Below are 20,116 nucleotides of genomic sequence, written 5' to 3'. Positions count from 1 at the left end.
CATTCTGCATTCAGTTATGCAATAGCCTCCTGGAGACATCTAAGCCACTGATACTTTTCCACTGTCCTGGTGACCCTTTTCATTCACTGGATTCAGGTTAGGATGTATTGTTTCCCCCTGGTTCCCAAACCTCACATAAACCTCCTTAACCTGGCAAAGCACCGTGCTGGGGGTTTCAACCATTCCAAGGGGCACATAAAAATAAGAACCTTAGATTTTACCAATTCCCAGCAAGACTTGTAAGAAAAGTACATTGAAACCTACAGTTGAGCTAGGCAAGAATCTGAACTACAGACTGCCAGGGAAATTTCTTATGTAAGGGGTGAATGGAGTCGGGGGAAATGGAGTGGTGCTGAGCCCAGGTAACCTCACAGGACCCCCCTGTCCTTTCAGGACAGTAGGCATGTTAGTATACGCTGCTACAGTGGCTCAGAGAATGCTTTTCCTGTGAACTTCCATTCCTTCAGGTAGCAATCCTGACCTTCATCCCAAGCTCCCTTCTTACAGGGAACCTCGGCTGGCTTATGTTTCACCAAGGCCTCTTGAGAAGCAGAAACATAGACATACAGGGTTTTAAAGAAGCTCTGTCCTTCCCTTCACTTGAGAGCATGTCTTGGCTCAGGCTACTCTAATACTACTGTGGACTGGGGTTTTCCTTCCTCTCAGGTCTCAAGGCCGGGTAGTCCAAGGCTGAGTCTCCATTAGACACGGAGTCGTGAGAGTCACATCCAGGTTCACAGTGGCTGTTGTCCTACTGTGTCTTCACATAGCAGAAGGGACAAGGACGTCTCTGAGATCTCTCTTATAAGGGCACCATTCCCTGGGCTCTGACCTCATGACCTACCTAGTCACCTCCCAGAGCTCTTAACCTCCTGACACTGTCCTGACATCCAGTTTGTGGCAGGCAGCATCGCACAGTGGTAGAGTGGTCTCTGGGTACCCTAGAAGACAGGCCACAGTCCGGCCATGCAGGTCTACTTGGCAATACACAGCTTATAGATATAAGTGGATTTTAAAAGTCAAGTTTAGGGGAAACATTCTTTAAAAATAAAAACAAAGAACTCTCCCTTTTCCCACTTATGAGCAATCATCATTTTAAAAGTATATAACTAGAAACAAGGAGACTCATAGCAGGCTTGAATAAAGTGAACATTCCAAGTCCTTTATTCATCATCTCTAGGATATGGCATTCGGTATTTAAAGAAGTGACTATATTAATTTTGTATTTTATTGTAAACATTTAAGGACTTAAGACATTTGCCAGAGGGACTTGGGAGATGGCATAGTCAGTCAAATATACACCACATGAGCATAAGGACTGGAGTTCAGATCCCTTGTCTCCACATGGAAGCTAGGCATGGAAACACACACCTACAACCCCCATGCTGAGCAAGTAGAGGCAAGCAGATCCCTGGAGCTCACTGGCCAGCCACCCTAGCCAAATCAATGAGCTCCAGGTTTGGTGAGAGATCCTGTCTCAAAAAATAACGTGGAGAGCAACTTGAAAAAGCTACCCAGCATCAGCCTCTAGCCATCACAGCACACACACACACACACACACACACACACACACACACACATACACACACCACACACACACACACACACACACACACACACACACACACACACACCACACACACACACACACACACACACACACACACACACACACACACACACAAACACACACACACACACCCCAGAGGGGGAGGCTATCATCTAGTTCTAGGTGACTACAGATAACTAATTTCACTGTATTTCTGTCATGGTTTTTCCAAAGTTCAGCATCTGTTCCAGCATCCTTTTTCCACATGGCTCCAGCCTCCATCTAGTGTTCATTCCCAGTCCCTCATGACCTGCATGACTGCTACATTGTCCAAAAGAGCTTCTCCTTCTGGCCTGCAATGCCTTTTGGGAGGGAGTGTCCTTCTGAGGCCATTGCTCTTCAGAAGCTACATAATTGTACTCACAATGAATTTGTTCAGTGAATTAATGAACTCTCCCACCCATATGGCTCATTACTTTGTCTACAGTGGTTTTTTTTCTAATTGTACATATTGTCTCATAGGAGATACAAAATGGACTCACAAGAAAGGAGAAATAAATTACCTAAGTAAATCTAGAACCTAAAAGTAGTGCATATTCTACAATAGATTGTAGCAGATGGCTTTCCAATAATAACTAGCTCTCCTCACCTTCTCATAACAGGAAACGGGGAACAAACAATCTCAAATTTTTCTTCTCATCAATAAATGAAAAGAAGAATCAAAGAGGGAAATCAATGCCTTCTGTGAGCTAGCTGTTAGACCTCATGAGATTAAAAAGACAGTTAATAAAAACACATTTGCCCGGGGCTGGAGAGATGACTCGGTGGTTAAGAGCAGTTGCTGCTCTTGAGGAGGACCCAGGTTCCATTCTCAACACCCATATCAAGCAACTCACAACTACCTATAACTCTAACTTCAGGGCGTTGGACACCTTCTTCTACCCTCATGCACATACACAAAAATAAGTAAATCTATAAAAGCACTTTTCACGGGTCCAAACTGGTGATTTAGACGGCTGAGAAATGAGATGTGGAAACAGTCGACATATCTTAACGTTTTTGTTCTTAGTATGCAAGTGTATTTAAAATGTCCACTTCCAAAGCATTGTGACATTTGTGGCCAAAGTGCCTGTCTTTGATGCAACATATGCTCCTAGGCTTTTTATCTGTTATTTCTTTGACTAGTGGGTGACTTTCAGCAGCTTTGAATAATGGATACCTATTCTTCCACAGTTTCCACAGCTTAGCTGGGTGCCTCTGGGTTTCTCAAAAGGCTACCATACTTGTCTGCTAGGACTGCCCAAGCAAGAAGTTAATTTTAAAGTAGAAAACATCAGCCAAGAGATTAATTAGTGCATTTAAAAAACCACAATAGTGAGAAGAAAAGTCAACGATATTCCTCAATGCAATATTATCTCATTAATAAAACTGAAAGGAGTATTGCGAATGTTTATAAATCTTCAATACATGGTTGATTCTGAACAAGCAATACCCATGAGAAGGGCAGAAGAACAGAGCTCCCAAAATGAGTGGTGTGCAAATCCATTTCACCCTATTACTGTACCCTGTGAGTTTAGTCCCTCCTCCCTAACACTGCAACCTCCCTCCAGTCAATAACCTCTCGGGCCCTCGGAATCATAGGTTAAAGAAAAATAATTAGTGCCGGGTGATGGTAGTGCATGTCTTGAATCCCAGCACTTGAGAGGTAGAGGCTACATAGAGAAACCTCATGTAAAAAAAAAAAAAGAAAGAAAGAAGAGAAAGAAAGAATGAATGAATTAACCTATTCAACTCTACTCTCGCACTCCTGGCCTCATGCTGGCATAAGGCATAGCTCTAGCTGCTTTGGTTTTACACCATTCTCTTTCCTGGACCCTTGACCTCCTCCCAAGCTCCCTCCCACCTCTCGCCTTTCCACTAGTCCTCTCCTGTACCTCCTCATTCTCCTTCTCCATTTCCCTTTCAATCTATTTGGGCTTTAATCATCCCTCTTATTTTATCTTTTCCTTAGACTGTGTTCAGACTGGATAAGGTTTACAAAAGCTCCTTGAACACTAAACTTTCCCTTAGGAGTACAGGGCATGTAACATCTCATTTCTCAGCCCTCTAAATCGCCAGTTTGGACCCGTGAAAAGTACTTTTATAGATTTACTTATTTTCATGTATGTGCATGAGGGTACCTGTGGAGGCTAGAAGAAGGTGTCCAATGCCCTGAAGTTAGAGCTATAGGTAGTTGTGAGTTGCTTGATATGGGTGCTGAGAATGGGAATGTAACATAGGCACGTAACATAGTTGATAATCATGTATTCATTTCTACTAACTGTTTAAGATCTGTCTTTCCAACTAGTCTACGCTCCTTAAGGAGAACAAATGTGTCCATCTTGGCCGTAAAGATGTCCCCTTCATCCAGTGCCACCTGGCACTAGATACCTAATAAATAGACCCCAGGCTCCTCCACAAGTTACCTGGCCCTATCTCACACTCTAAGTAATTACAGGGAAGCAACTGTAGATAGTTATGAATAAGATGTTTTAAAGTTAAGTTGTTTAGCAGGACGGCCAGACCTCAAGTACTGGTCCTCATCACTTTCACTGTTCCCATTCCTGGGAAATCTTGGTTTCTGGGATAATCTTGCCCAATGAAATTGTCACTGTGCTGTGGTTTGCAAGCTTCCATCCCTTCTAAACTCCATGTCAAACCTAATCTCCAGTGTAGCAGTACTAAAAAGTTCAGTTAGGGACAGGTGAGTGGATAAAAGGGCTTGCGCTACAAGCCCGAAGACCTAAGGTTGATCCCTGGAATCCACCTGTAGAGTCAGATGTGATTATGGCATCTGAAATCTCAACACTTCTATGGCAATATGGGGGATGCAGATAGGAGACTCCTGGAAGCTCACAAGCCAGCTAGCTCCACAGAAACAGCAGAGGCTGCCTTGAAAACAAGGTGAGTTGATTATGTAGGCTCCTCTCCTGAATAGAATTGAGCTTCTTTTTTTTCTTTAATATCTTATGAGTTCTTAAGGAATTACATTTTAACTTTATTTTCATGCTTTTAATGTCAGTACCATGCTGTTTTTATTACTGTAGCTCTGTAGTATAATTTGAAATCTAGGGTACTGGTGCCTCCAGCAATTTCGTTGTTACTGTGGAGGGTTGTTTTGTATATCCCAGGTCTTTCGTATTTCTGTATGAAATTTATGATTACTGTTTTCAATTTCTGCAGAGAACTGTGCTAGAGTTTTGATATTGAAAATATTGAATCTGTAAATTGCTTTTGGTAGGAAGGCAGATAACATTTCACAATGTTAGCCTTGCCAAACTATGAGCATGGGAAATCTTTGTATCTTCTTCAGTTTCTTTTATCATTGTCTCAAGATTCTCATTGCACAAGTTTTTCACATACATGTGAAATTTATTCTCTCTCACACACACACACACAGTGTGAATTGTAGGTTGTCATCGTTGTTGAGGTTACTGTGACTCATACTGTTTTCCTGAGTTCTTTCTTGGTGTATTGTCATTTGTGTGGAGCCTGCTGATCTTTGAGTTCATTTTCTCTCCTGCTACTTTGCTGAGTGTGTTTATCAGCAGTAGCCATTTTCTGGTAGGCATTGGGGTCTTTTATGCATACAATCATATCACCTGCAAACAAAGCTACTTTGATCTCTTCCTTTCCTATCTATATCTTCTTATTCTCCTTCACTTGTCTTATTGCTCTAGCTAAGAGTTTAAGTACTATGTTGAACAGGAAGGGAAAGAATGGACATTCTGTTTTGTTCTTGATTTTAGTGGGAATGCTTTGGAAATACAATATTTAGGGTGATGTTGACTACAGGCTACCTGTAGATTGCCCTTATTATGTTGAGATATATCCCATGTATCCCTTGTCTCACCAGGACTTTTATCATGAATGGACGTTGGATTTTGGCAGGAGTATTCCTTGGTTCATTTGGACTGTTATAACAAAGTACTGAAGACTAGCTAACATAAATAATAATTTTTTTCACAGTTCTGTTGTTGAGAAATCCAAGATGAAGGTGCTATAAGATTGGTAGCTTTTGAGGTTCTATCTCCACATCCAAAATGGCGCATGCCTTGAAGACCATTTCCTTACATGGTGGAAAGAACGGAAGGCTAAGAGACTGATCTGGGCCTCTCATTTGTCTTGGAGGTTCCCCCAAACTACCCACATCCCTAGTGATTCACTCGAAGGTCTCATGAGATTCAACATATATTTGTGATCAAAGTCTGGATATATTACATCAAAACTGTATAGAACAGGATTGGTAGGGAATGAAGATACAGAGACATCTAGATCAGTCCATTTGAGGGCTTCTGAGGCTCTCTACCCTACCATTAAAACATGCAGTAATGTATCTACAGTCACCAACTGACTGAAGTCCCAATGTGGTATTTCAGTGTTAACTGTGGTACACGACCAGTAAAAAACACCATACTTCCTATTTTGAATTTTGATCCTTTCCTGGCCTTTACTATATCAAGCAATAATCTGGTGATGCTGGGCAATAACATTGAGCCACAGCTTCCAATCAGCCTTGGGATCACAGAGGCAAATAAAAGGTACTCTACCATGTACTGCATAGCTAAGCCCTGATGTTCAATAGACTAAGTGTGGTTTGTTTTTGTTTTTGTTTTTGTTTTCTTTAGAATATTTGAACTTATACTGTGCTTTTGGGGATGTATCTCCATTATAAGCTGAAGAGGATCTATACATAAAATATTTTCAAAGCCCCAGGAAACCTATTACAGGACAACACCCAAGGTTTATATTAGGACTAGTGACATGGACACCCTTTGCCTGAAAATACCCAAAATTTCAGGTTATGGGAATATTAACAGTAGGCGTTTGCTGTATATTCCCAGAAGATTGTGTGCTCTGTTTCTTATTTTATTTTTCTTTGGTGATGTTATTTCCCTTAACAGGAAGATTGTCCACAGTTTGAGGAAGAACCATGGATTTCAAGAGTGTGAAGGAGTACTTTGCTTGGCTCTACTATCAGTATCAAATCATCAGCTGCTGTGCCGTCCTGGAGCCCTGGGAACAGTCTATGTTCAATACCATCTTACTGACCATTGTTGCTATGGTAGTGTACACTGCCTATGTCTTCATCCCCATCCACATCCGCCTGGCTTGGGAATTTTTCTCCAAAATATGTGGCTATCACAGTTCAGTTTCTAACTGACCTCATCGGAATTCTGTGAAATGGCATGATGTGTTGATGTTGCTAACAACTTGTTGACTTGGGGACCGCATCATCTTTCACCTCTGACCTGACCAGCACTCTTTCTATGCACTGGCATCCTGCCTGGAGTCTGAGCCAGGTGTCCTCCCAGCCGCTTTTGTCCAGGCAGCATTGTGTGTCTCTGACAACAGAAAATGCCGTGACTTTACCCTGTATCCCACATTCGCTCAACTCAACTCCATGGCTTTAGATTTCTTTTGAAATCAGGATGCTTTCAAATAAAATTTTTCTGGAAAATAGGCGTATAAGAAACCCAACAGTCATATTTAAAATACTCTCTTCATATTATTCTATATTAAAGGCTATGTTACAAAAAGTATTCTTCATAGGCTACTGTCAAAAGTACCCTGCTCTTGTTTACAACCTATTAAAAGATGTGAATAAAATAAACAAACCTTTAAAGTATTTTTTTTCTGGTGAATAACTAGTACCTAAAATTCTTTTCTTCTTTTTTAAATTTTCATTCTCTTTGTTTTACCTAAAATTCTTTTACTTCAAATGCAGAAGAATAGGTCAGAGACAATTATTTTCTTCTAGATATGGTTCAGGCATTGTTTCAAATGCCTCTGAAGTCTGTTTTTTATCATAGCTTTAAATGAATTATGGTCTTAAATAAACAAGTAAATATTGTACTAGAGAACAATTTAAGTTTCAAAAATAAATATAATCAAGGCAAATTCCAATCTTGTGACTTTTGACCATGCCCTGCCTCGAATGACGTAAGAGAAGAGAAACAGTTGTTTTCCTGTACCTTCACTAGGTGGAAGGAAAGCCGCATGTCCTGGGCTACAGGAAGAAGCTAATAAATAGACTGGAAGTAATAGTCTACCAGCAGGAAGTCGACAGCTCCAGTTAAACGCTTTGATATAGTGGCTCCTTTGCACAGCAGAAACAAGATTTATTAAATTTCTCTCAAAATGTTTATCTTCAAAGCAAATGTAAGATTTTAATTATAGTGCTGAGCCAAACATGAAAGCTGAAGACTGAGCCTTGCACCTTTTCTTTCCCCCCATAAATATTACCGTTAGTAATTCTGAAAGGTAAAAAATAAACAGGTTTTGGACAACACTGGCACCTTTGTTTTAGGGGGGAAATATTCCAAGGAAAGCTAAAAAGCAAGATATCTGGCATGCAAAATCAACTTGTACATCTGTTTAAAAATAAAACAAAGAATACATTTTGAAGAGAGACCAGATATGAATATATGCTTGTTGATTTTTGCAAAATAAAGTTAAGTTTACTTTGATTAAAAAAAACAAATGCCCAGTTTGAACTTGCCTTCCCTTTCTTCACGATACACTTATATTGCACTCCTCAGATGACCTCTACTAATCTGACATGAAACTGATCTCAAATGGTAGAATAAAGCTAACATTGCCAAGTTGCTGGTTCCTTTTCTTATTGCTGTGATTGAACACTTGAAGGAGCAGCTGCGGGAAGGAAGGGTCTCGCCGGGCTCACTGTTGGAGGTACAGCACTTGGTGGTGGAGAAGGCAGGAACCTGAGGCAGAACTGCTTGAACTGCAGCCACAGCCAAGAAGCAGAGAGCAATGAGTGCTGGTGCTCAGCCTGAGTGCTGGTGCTCAGTCTGTTTTCTACTTTTTATTCAGTCCAAGACCTTAGTCCAAGAAATCAAGGTGGGCCTTTCAACTTTGGTTAAACCTTTCTAGAAGCATCCTCATAGACAAACCCAGATATGTTTCCATTGTGATTCTAAATCAAATTAAGTTGACAATTGAAGATCAACCCTCATACTAAGGAACTTCTCAACGCCTGATATGCCTTTAACAGGTTACATGACTTCAGTTACATGCTGAATCCGTATCCAGGTCTTCTGGTCACAGGAAAGCAGCCTGGAGCTTAGGAAACACAAATTACTTGTTCAAGGTCAGTTAATGACCAGCAGCATCGCAGGGTGAGGACCACACGGACATCCATGGGAGAATGACGTGAGTGATGAGCATCACTGACACGTTAGAAAGCAATCGTCCACCATGTGAGAAAAGCGACAGCGTGAAGAGTTTGGAGTCCCAGCCGCCACCTTTGCTGCTGTGGTTGGGGGGCCCCGTTCACCCAGCTCCCTTGCCGTCTTGGAAAGATTGCTTTCACTTTTAGTTAACAGTTAAGGATGGATGGACTTGAATGCATTCCCAGTTCACAGTGATTCAGCACCCTTCTGTAGGTGGCTTCCTGCTCAGTACTTTTAGAATTCAGTCAAAAAGATACTGCTTTGACCTTCAAATCTACCTTCTAAAAATAAGAGTTAAAATAGATGCCAATAGACAGGGGAGAAGTTAATAAGGGATCATTACAAAACACCGTCCTGGGATGGCACATCCAAGGCAACCATTGAACAATTGAAGATAGCCAATACAGGGTCCAAAAAGTATACTCATACAGGTTTCTGGTTTTTTTCTTTGTTTCAAAGCTAGGGGTGTGTGGTGGGGGAGAAAGCCGCACCTGCCTGCTGCTGCTGCTCCAGACTTGGTGGAGCTGGTTTTTAGCTCTGACCACAGTCAGCCTGGACTGGGAACAGTCAGCCTGGACTGGGAACAGCGTGCTCTCCCTTTTCTTTTCTTCCACTCTATAGATGTTGCAATGGTAGGCTTACAGCTTAAAACAAGAAAACCCAAAGAGTCTAAGGTTCCAGAGGACTAGTATTTGTCACTCATGAAACTAGGACTCATAAGATGTTCTTTCCTCAGTATTGGCCAAGGCAATAAATAAATAAATACCCAAACCTGTTTTACCTACTTGTATAACAACAACACAAACCCGCAACACACAAAATGCCAAGAAACCAGACAGTTGCAATATAACATCATTGATTAGTCTACATTACATGTAAAACATAAATAAATGGCTAACACATTCTCTACATGTTCCTTTTCTGTTGCTAACTCATCTGGGTCCTGTAACTAGTGAACTCCTAGAGGACGATCACCTTGTTTCTGAACGCCAGGTGGTTGGTACAGGGATTAGCAGGTGCCCACCACAGAGAGCAGTAGTCAGCTCCCCAAACTCCATACAAGGAAGCTCATCCTGTGTATCAGGCACCTCCCCATGAACAGCTTCCGATTATGGACCTAAATAACCTCCATTCACACGACAGATTCATTAAAAGTTAACCAGGCATCGATGCACAGATAAAAGGAGTTGGGAGACACATAAATAGCCCGATGAAAAAAATGATAACAGACAAGGTGACACACACCCGGTGTTCATTGTGAAATCCTCTTATCTTCGAATATTTGAAAAAAGTTTAGCCTACTGTATGCCAGCTGTTGAATTTGATAAGAAAAAAAAAACCAATGAGACAAAAATTGAAATTGTCAGCAAACACACACACACACACACACGCACGCACGCACGCACGCACGCACGCACGCACGCACGCACAATGCCGCAGCTCTCAGCAGAAAGGGAATGAAAAATAGCTTATCCTGCAACCAAGTTTGGGTGACCATGGCCTGGAAAAGCACAGATTTAGGTCACCCCACTTCTGTGTCTTCCAAAGTGGAAGTGGTCTTATAATAGGAGAACAAAGGAAGTCATAAATCAAAGCGATGTGAAAACGCACTGAGGAGGAGGGCATGAGAAAAGCCGGGCAGATGAGCCGCAGACATTACCTGATAGTATTCTTAGCCCTTTACTTATTGGAGAATATGGTTTTAAGATAATACATTGTGAGGGTTTTATAATCTGTTTATCTGGATGTTAGGTCTGGCTTAGAGGTGGTGTTGCTAGAGTTTTCCTGCCTGGCCCACAGTCAGGACAAATCTCTCTCACCCGCCAGTCCCAAGCCGCTCAAACTCGATCAAGTAAACAGAGAGACTTATATTGGTTACAAACTGTATGGCTGTGGCAGGCTTCTTGCTAACTGTTCTTACAGCTTAAATTAATCCATTTCTATTAATCTATACCTTGCCACGTGGCTTGTGGCTTACCGGTACTTTACATCTTCCTTATCCTGATGGCGGCTGGCAGTGTCTCTCTCACTCAGCCTTCCACTTCCCCGCTCTATTCTCCTCCTTGTCCCGCCTATACTTCCTGCCTGGCCACTGCCAATCAGTGATTTATTCATTGACCAATCAGCAACACATTTGACATATAGACCATCCCACATCAGGTGGCCAAGGAATGGCTATTTGGTAGGCTGAATACCACTCAAGATAAACAGCAAGTGGGCTCTGAAATAACAGCATTCCAACCTCCCCACAGTCGTTAATGTTTTAGTGGGCCCATTCGCCTCTGTGCACACAGCTCCTTTTCAGGAATTTTGCTTTTCTCATAAAATAAAATTTAAAAAAATCTCTGAATTTATGCACAAATAAGTTTGATGGTTGGCAAGATACAAAACAAACAAAAATATTTAATAAATATCTAACAAATGTCACAAATTTTGATCAGAGCTCATGAAAAACCAGCAGGGTTCTGAGGAGGAAGCAGCAGGAAGTTGGAGATGGACAGAACACGGGGTGAAGGCAGCCAGCGCATCTCTTGTGACTCCATGAGACTCGGAACCAGGCACCAATGCCAGTGCGGGAGGACCGTGAGGACAGACTTAACAAAAGACAGCGGGAGCGGTGGGGGCTGATGGGTCGGAGCAGCACAACACACAACCCTTGAAGATGGGGGCTGGATGGAGGTGGTGGCCCGAGTCAGAACAGCAGGTGGTCTGAGACGTTGTACAAACGAAGCTACCAAGTTGAGGCAGCTCGCTGACCCAATGACTCCATTAAATATTACCTCCCCCCACCCCTGTAGTGGTTTGAAAAAAAACGGCCCCCAAAGGAAGTGGCACTCTTAGGAGGTGTGGCCTTGTTGGAGGAAGTATGTCACTGTGGGGGCGGGCTTTGAGATCTCTTTTTGCTCAAGTTTCCCTCGTTGTGACAGTTAGTTGACTCCCTGTTGCCCCAGTAAGATGGAGCACTCTCAGCTCCAGCAGCACATCTGCCTGCACACTGCCATTGTGATGATAATGGACTGAACCTCTGAAACTGTGAGCCACCCCAACTAATGTATGTATCATCAAGGCACAGTGTCACAGGCCTGTAATCCCAGTCCTTAGGAAATGGAAGCAGGGATTGCAGAGATAGCTCAGTGGTTATAGATGACAGACATGCATACAGGAAAAATACCAATACCCATAAAATAATTTTTAAAAGTTTTAAAGAGAAGGAAGCAGGAGGATTGAGGGCCTGAGGATGCAAAGCAAGATCCTTATTATTACAAAATAAAATTATAAATAAAAGACTGTAGTTTTGTCTTTAATTATAAGATATTCTAAAGCACAAACAAAAAGTAAAACTTCTAGCCCAACCGAAGGAAAATTCTTCTTCATTCTGGGAAGTTACTTCTAGAGCTGGCTGTGAAAAGAGAATAGGATCTTTTCTAAAGATGGAAGGTGGGGGGAGAGGGGAATGAGACTTTTCTTCCTACTTTTTTAGTTTTTAAAGCTTTGTCTGGTTAGAAGAAAAGATGCAGATTTTGCATCATGAAATGGAGTCATTGTCTAGGCGCTGTGCATTATCAAACTGACTAACAGATCAATAGCACTAGAGCCCCTAAGATAGCCTGACGACTTGAGGTCCATCCCTGCAGACCGCAGAGTAGAAGAAGACAACCAGCTCCCACAAACTGTCCCTGGCTGCTGCACAAGTGGGTGCATGTGCACACATGCAAGGGAGCGTGAAAAGAATCATGTTCGCACTCCACGGAGAATTGAACAGTCTGGAAGATCAGCTGTCAGGGCCTCCTTAGACCCCTCCCTGCTTCACTGGGCAGATGATACTGGAAGCATCCACTGGGAGACAGTTTTGTGGTGGGCCGGCAGGCAGGCATGGCCACCCACTCTCTAATTCCAATCATTGCTCAGAAATAACCAGAAAACAGGAAGCAGGCTCTCCCCTTACTGCAATGGCAAAGCTTATTTCCAGAGCTTTCTTGGGAGCCTTTGTATGCAATCCAGATGTATCCCATTGACAATAATCACATTTCTAGCCCCCTTTATGTGGATTCAGAATTCAGATTGCTTGTTTCAACATTACATTTCAGCATCTTGCTAATAGAAAGTGATAACTGGGCCGACACTTTGACCCAGGACTCTGAAGGAGCATTAACGTAGACTACAAAGTAGGACCAGACATGTTCCATCCCTCCACCGCCCCTCCCCATCGTCCCACACACACACACACTCAGTCTGGAATACCCAACCACACCTGAGGCAGGTAAATTTCCCAGATACCATGATCCTGAGGGTTAGGGAATGTAACTGCTGGAAAGAGCTACGTGTCACAGCGTGCTCACGTGTCCCATGCATGCATCCTTGTTCAAATGGCTTAGACTCTGAGTAAGGGGCCTTGGGGAGGAGAGAAGATGGGCAAGAGGTGAGAAAAGGGACAGGCAAGAGAAGGAGGTGAGAAATGGAATAAAGGAGGGTGAAAAGAAAGGGAAGGAACCCTTTCTTTTTAATTTCCACATTCAAAATGGGAAGGTCTTGTAAGTTTCAAAAGACACACATCATAGCACATTTAGCTGAGAATTCTAACTGGTATTTATTAGGGAATCCAGAACCGAACAGCATCTCACTCTATAACACTGATTTGGAAAGAGGGAGTTAGCAGAAAAGGACTGAAGAAAGAAAAAAAAAAGCATAACTAAGAACAAAAAGCAGCCTGGCTGTTTAAAGTAATTTCCCTTAAAGGACAACACAGAAGAGACGTCTCTGACCAGCAAGCTGGACCCCTTCCAATTGGTTCCTGTGAACTCTGGGTTTGGTTCTTCACTCTTACCCCCCCCCCCGAAATGGCCCATTTTAAAGTGCATTTTGGTTCATGGCACCTAGCAGAAATGATGCCATCCTGGTCGGCTCGGCCTGTAGATGTCTTCAGAGGGAGCTTGGCCCAAAACAGTAGCTTCCCATGGACGTATTTCACCCAAGCACACTGCACAGTTCTCTGACCTCATTCCCCCAAGAACTCCCCTGATCCCGGGTAGTTTCCCTAACTAAATGTTCACATTAATATTTCAATTCCTTTTGTTAAAATAATTCACATTCCCCCAAAATTCCAATAAATCAGAATAAGCAGAGAGCTGATACCTGTGCTCTCCATTGGCTTGTCTAGTAAGGTTCCCTCCACTTCACTCTATCTTCTTCTAGAGTCTCAACAACCTCATCTGGAAAAATGGTTCCGTTTGCGGAGTTAATTTCAGATGCTCTTCCAATGTAAAGAGTCGGTATTATTTGAAATTATATAAGTGATTCTTAACATTTAGCCTTCTGCAGCCAGCTGTCCTAGTTGTCGGCAGGACACTGGCCTTTTCCTGAAATGCTGGGGCGTCTCATGACCCTGGCACGACTATTGCATTGGAGAAGGGTATATAAAATGGTCATAGATGAGAAAAGATAAATACACAAAATTCCAGACTGGACAATCAGTTCTTCTGTAGCAGTAGGATGAGAAAAAGCACAAGGTTGATGGGAGCAATATCTGGAGTGAGCCACCTGCATTTCAGTGACACCTCTACTGTGTACCCTCCCCTGTCCTTTGAACCTCTGTCCTCTGGCATCACTTAGTCTGCTCCTACATGTACCCTCCAGGGTCATTTATTGTCTTTCTCTGGAGCCTTCGTTTCCACCAATCAATGAGCAGGGCCATGACAGACTAGGAGATAGGGAGGCGTCTCTGAGAAGATAGGGAACCTTGTTGCTCTTAGACTACATCTTTTTCTGCAATGAGCAACTTAGCACAGAGACTTGTAACTGGTCAAAGTGCTGAGAATAAGGAACTCCTGAGTGTTACACCCAAAGAAGACCTTTTTTTTTTTTTTTTTTTTTTTTTTTTTTTTTTTTTTAAATCAACCCCTTCCTGTAAGAGCTGGACAGTTGGACGGTGGGGAAGAGAGCTGTGAAATGTTGTCTTCAGGCTGACATGGCCACCACACTAGTGAGCTTACCATAGCTGTGGTTACCTGCACATAATCAAGACGACAAGATTAGCCAGTGTTCCAACAGGCCGCACCAACTGGAGAGAGAGAGAGAGAGAGAGAGAGAGAGAGAGAGAGAGAGAGAGAGAGAGAGAGAGAGAGAGAATATGAAGGTGAGGAAGAGGTGTGCTGGTAGATATTATATGGGCAGAGTGGAGGGGGTAGATAGGCTCAAGATATTTGTGTGTACGTGTGTGTTCATGTGTCTGTGTGTCTGTGTGTGTCTGTGTGTATAACACTGTCAAAGTTTTAAAAAGAAGGCTCTTGGCTATTAAGAGCATGGCGCACATTCATTCACTTGGGGTTTCTGTATCAATAGACTCTTTGGATTGAGTCCTAAAGCCCCAAGCATCAAGTGCCAAGAGACTGAGAAGAGAGAACCAGAGATTAAAACATTGCGAGTGCCAGGCTCCCTAAGTGGGGCTGCAAAGGGAAGTGATGCAAGGTCACCCAGAGAAGCCCACGCACTGTCTGAGAAGAAGGCACTACAAGACCATTCGAGGACCAGATGCCACCAGGGCTCTTTTCAGAGAAGTCAAATTGTTCTTTATTCATTTTAGGCTTCCATAAGAAGAAGCTGCCAAATGGCCTATAATATGTCCAAAGTATGACGACTATGTGCTGAATATGACTGAGCTGAGTATTGAGAACCTTGGGTCTCTAAAAGATAATAAGAATGGTAAAGGCCCTAGGGGAACAAAACTCTTCGTTAAGCACTTGTCAGTGGTGATTCTGATGTCACAGAAGAGCATAAAAAGACTACAAATTCTTCAGAGGCTGCACAGTAGCACAGGTCCAGCTGGCTGGATTAGGGTATATTCTCTCTTCCCTGCACTGATGTTTGCTTACTGTGTAAACTATGAGCTGCTGTTGAAGAGCTCTGGTTGGACAATGACACAACTGAATTGGGAGCAGTGGGACCTTGGTTGGAACTGGTTCTGAAGAGGACATACTGGAACTGGTTCTAGTATCGGATGAACTTTATAAATCATCTATGAAAATGCTCAGTGCTCTCAAGCTAGAGAAAGTGTGTTGGCGAGTTTTATGTCAACTTGACACAAGCTAGAGTCATTTGAGGAGAGAGCCTCAATTGAAAAAAAAAAGCCTCTATAAGACCAAGCTGTAGGCAAGCCTTTGGGGTATTTTCTTAATTAGTGATTGATGTGCGAGGGCCCAGCCCATTGTGAGTGGTGGCATCCCTGAGCTGGTGGTCCTGGGTGCTCTAAGAAAACAGGATGAACAAACCATGAGGAGCAAGCCCATAAGCAGCATCCCTCTGTGGTCTCTGCATCAGCTCTGGCCTCTAGGTCCCTGCCCTGCTTGAGTTCCGGCCCTGATACCCTTCGATGATGAACTATGATATGGAAGTGAGAGCAAAATCAACTCTTTCCTCCCTGAGTTGCTTTGATCATGGTGTTTCATTCGAGCAATAGAAACCCTAACTAAAACAGAGTGTAAGCTCTCTCTCAGGATACTTTGGGGTCAATGTTCAGAAGGATTTTATGCAGAAGCAAGACCTAAGCAACTACTCACCAGGACCGTGGAGGGGTTAAAGAATCTGCCAAGAACATAAGAGATGAGGAGGAAAATCAAAGCTAATGAAAAGCAATTAGACTAGCCAACAACTGCTGCTTTATTGTTGTACTCTGTTCGCTAAAGAGAATTGTCCCACTTCGATCTGTTCAGTTTTCTTATAAGGGTCTACTGTTTCTTTGTTTGTCTGTTTGTTTGGAGTTTTTTGAGGAGGGTGGATATGAGGCAGGCTCTCACACTGTAACCTTGCCTACAACAGCTACTCTGTAGCTGGGGCAGTCCTGCCTCAGCCTCGAAAGTTCTGGCATATACTCCCACACCCAGATAATTGTATATTTTTATAACATCTTTGCTGCTCTTCTACTGCTGTGATGAGATATCACAATCAAGGCAACTTATAAAGGAAAGTGTTTACTTGGGGCTTACGTTTTCGGAGGGTTAAAGTCCATAACCATCATGGCAGGGAGCATGGCAGCAGGCAGGCAGGCGTGGGGCTGGAGCAGGAGCTGAGAGCTCACATGTCTTGAGACACAGGCACAGGCAGAAAGAGCTAACTGGGAATGACTTGTGCTTCTGAAACCTCAAAGCCTACCCCCCAGTGACACACCTCCCACAAGCCCACACCTCCTAATCCTTCCCAAACATTCTACCAACTGGGAACCAACTATTCAAATATATTCAAATATGAGCCTAAAGAGATCGTTCTTATTCAAATCATCACATAACATATGACACCTTTTTTAAAATTTAAGACTATTAACAGGTGCCTACAGTTTGTTGACTGTTTTGAAAACATCAAGTTGTAAACTTTTATTTCAAATTAAAAATGAAGTTCTTAAAAAATCTCAATCTGACCAGATTGGACACAATTTAAAAACCTTTAAAGGTTTTTTTTTTTTAAGCAAATAATAAAAACCACATGCTGTATAAACAATGCAAATAGTTCTAGTGTATCTGGTCAAAGAGCAAAAGTTCTTCAGCTCCAATCTTTGTTCATTTGTTATTGCTGGAATTTCACATTTCTTTTGTTGGATGACCAAACCAGATGGTGGTAGAGATGGTAAGCCGGCATTGACTCAGCCCCGCCCTGCTCAGCCTCAGGAGCAGATGAATTCTCAGCTGGTGGATCAGCTGCTTTTGTCTCTTTGCCATCTTGTGGTTTAGGGTTCTCTGGGCGTCTGCACTGGTGATGAAGTTGGGATGATACTGATGTTATGTTAAGGAGGATGCTGATGTTGGGTCTCGTCTTCTTGATTTTCCTTATCCTCTTTCTTGCAGTCCTCTCTAGGAGGAGGGCCCCTGCTGAATCGTTGACTGTAACCTCATATGTATTCCGGCTCACTGGTCTGCCTTGCTCTCCTGCACTCTGGTGTCAGCACCTGCAGATGGAAGTTTCTGTCCCTCCTGGTCCCGCAGCCATTCAGTCCCAAATAAACACACAGAGGCTTATATTAATTACAAACTGTTTGCTCTATGGCTCAGGCTTATCATTAATTAGCTCTTACAACTTAATTTAACCCATTTCTATTAATCTATGTGTTGTCATGTGGCTTTGTGGTGTTACCTGTGTTCCATTACATCTTGCTTCCCTGGCAGCGCTCTGTGTCTCCTCTAACTCTGCCTTCTTCTCCTGTATCTTTTCCTGGCACTATTCTGCCTTGCCATAGGCCACAGCAGCTTCTTTACTAACCATTGGTAGCAACACATATTCACAGTGTACAGAAAGACCATCCCACAGCAAGCACCCTCCATCCCTTCTTGCACAGATGGTTGGAATACTATATAGTCAATGCCCATAGGGTTTCCACAGTAAGGTTCCCTTTGCCTGTGGTAGACAACAGCATTGGGCCTGGCCATCAGGAGCACTCGCTGACACCTCATTCTTTTCCCCACTCTCACTACTCTGGTAATTTGCCGATGACTGCTTGGAGAATCCCTACTGCTTGGATAGCGTCTATAATGGTTATGGTCTGCCACATATATACTGGCTTTTACTTGAACTCCACAGGGGCTTGTAACATCTGGTGCCTCCGCAACCTCTTCTCCTTCGACATCAAACCCAACAGTCTCTCCATCCCCTACACCATGAAGATACTTCCTGTTGTACAAATATGTCTTCCTTGCGGTTCCTGTCGATGAAACTGACTCTGTTTCATTCCCTACATTGAACCATTGGAATGCTCCCACCCCTTCTCTGCTATGACCTTCTTGTCCCTGCAGTGGGATGGAGCCCCGTGTCTGTGAGGCTGCCCAGGTAGCCAGTGGATTTGCTGCTGCCTGTGGAGCAGGAGCCGAGCTTGATGATACAGAAACTGAGGACAGCGTCAGCACAGGGGTGGCTTGAGGCTGCTGGATGGGGGCCTCACTACTCATGGTTGAGGTGGTGGTGACTGGGCCCAGTGGCGACTCAGGACTCTCTGGGGTTCCTGGGGTCTGCTCCCCCTACTGATTGAACTCACGTGTGACACTTTTTAAATTTAATATGTATAATGATTCGGGGGCATGTGAGTATTCAGAGTGCGTGGAGGTCGGAGGGCAACTCTGCAAGTGTGCATACATTTAGATAATTGAGATCATGCAGGAATGTAGAATTTTAATTGTAACTTTGGCAGTACTTGTATCCTTCCACCTTTACGTGGGTTCTTGGGATCAAACTCAGGTGGTCAGACTTTGTAATCAGTGCCTGTGCCCACTAAGCCATCTCGCCAGCCCAATTTATCACATATTCTTCGGAGCAGTAACTACTAACAGTTTTAAACAGGCTTCTTGTCTGTACTGGTGGATCCTGGTATACCCTTTTCTCACTGATAAGAGAGCCTCCGCTTCAAACTCTTCTCTTTACTCCAGGGATGAAAATGAAGAGACATCTCCTAAACCATGAATATTATTTTTTTAAAAAAAAATATTTAAGGTGGTGCTGAAAACACAGAAATTCTGATAAGGACATGAGAAGGGAGTCTGAACACCCAGGAGAGGTTTAATGGGGAGGAGCTTTTCCTGGGGGCGGGGCAGCACGGTTACTGCACTGATAGCTATTGGGCAGCTCCTGAACAAAAGGGAAGGAGAGGAGGTCATGACTCGGTGGTTAAAAGCACTTAACACTCCGGCAGGGGACCAAAGTTTGGTTCCCAGCACCCTGGCCAGGCTACTCACAGGGTCTCAAACACCCTCTTCTTGACTCTATCGGTACCTAGACAGATATGTGCACATCTCTCTCTCTCTCTCTCTCTCTCTCTATATATATATATATATATATATATATATATATATATTTCTATCTCTATGGACATGTAGATATAGAGATAGAGATAGATGATATAGATAGGTAGGTAGATAGATAGATAGATAGATAGATAGATAGATAGATAGATAGATAGATAGAGTTATTAAATGCATGTGGAAGAGGAAGCTGTACTGGAATTGCTGGGGTCCCACACTGTGATGGTCTGAAAGAAAATGACCCCCAAAGGAAGTGGCACTATTAGGAGGTGTGACATTGTTGGAGGAAGTGTGTCATTGTGGGGGCTGGCTTTGAGGTCTTTTTTTCTCAAGCTTCCCTCCATGTGACAGTCAGTCAACTTCTTGTTGCCTGCAAAATGTAACACCCTCAGCTCCAGCACAACATCTGCCTGTACACCACCATACTCCCTTTCATGATCATAATGGACTGAACCTCTGAAACTATAAGCGAGCCATCCCAACTAAATGTTTTCTTTATAAGAGTAGCCACAGTCATGGTGTCTCTTCAGAGCAGTAGTAAACCCCAATGAAGACCAACACAT

General features: G+C 43.1%; 1 protein-coding gene across 1 annotated transcript in view; it reads left to right on the top strand.

Moving 5' to 3' along the window:
• Sptssb (serine palmitoyltransferase small subunit B) overlaps nt 1-8,196 on the top strand; it is a 33,766-nt gene extending 25,570 nt beyond the window's left edge. Inside the window, exon 3 of the mRNA XM_052729875.1 lies at nt 6,493-8,196. Within this exon, the coding sequence (XP_052585835.1) occupies nt 6,522-6,752 (231 nt within the window). The 5' untranslated portion in view covers nt 6,493-6,521 and the 3' untranslated portion in view covers nt 6,753-8,196. The remainder of the gene's footprint in view (nt 1-6,492) is intronic.
• The last annotated feature ends 11,920 nt before the right edge of the window (nt 8,197-20,116 follow it).

The sequence above is a fragment of the Peromyscus californicus genome, unplaced genomic scaffold (assembly GCF_007827085.1).
Source record: "Peromyscus californicus insignis strain IS unplaced genomic scaffold, ASM782708v3 Scaffold_9__1_contigs__length_137607984, whole genome shotgun sequence".
Taxonomy (NCBI): domain Eukaryota; kingdom Metazoa; phylum Chordata; class Mammalia; order Rodentia; family Cricetidae; genus Peromyscus; species Peromyscus californicus.
The sequence above is the reverse complement of the archived record's forward strand: the minus strand, read 5'-3'. Positions and strand labels throughout refer to the sequence as shown.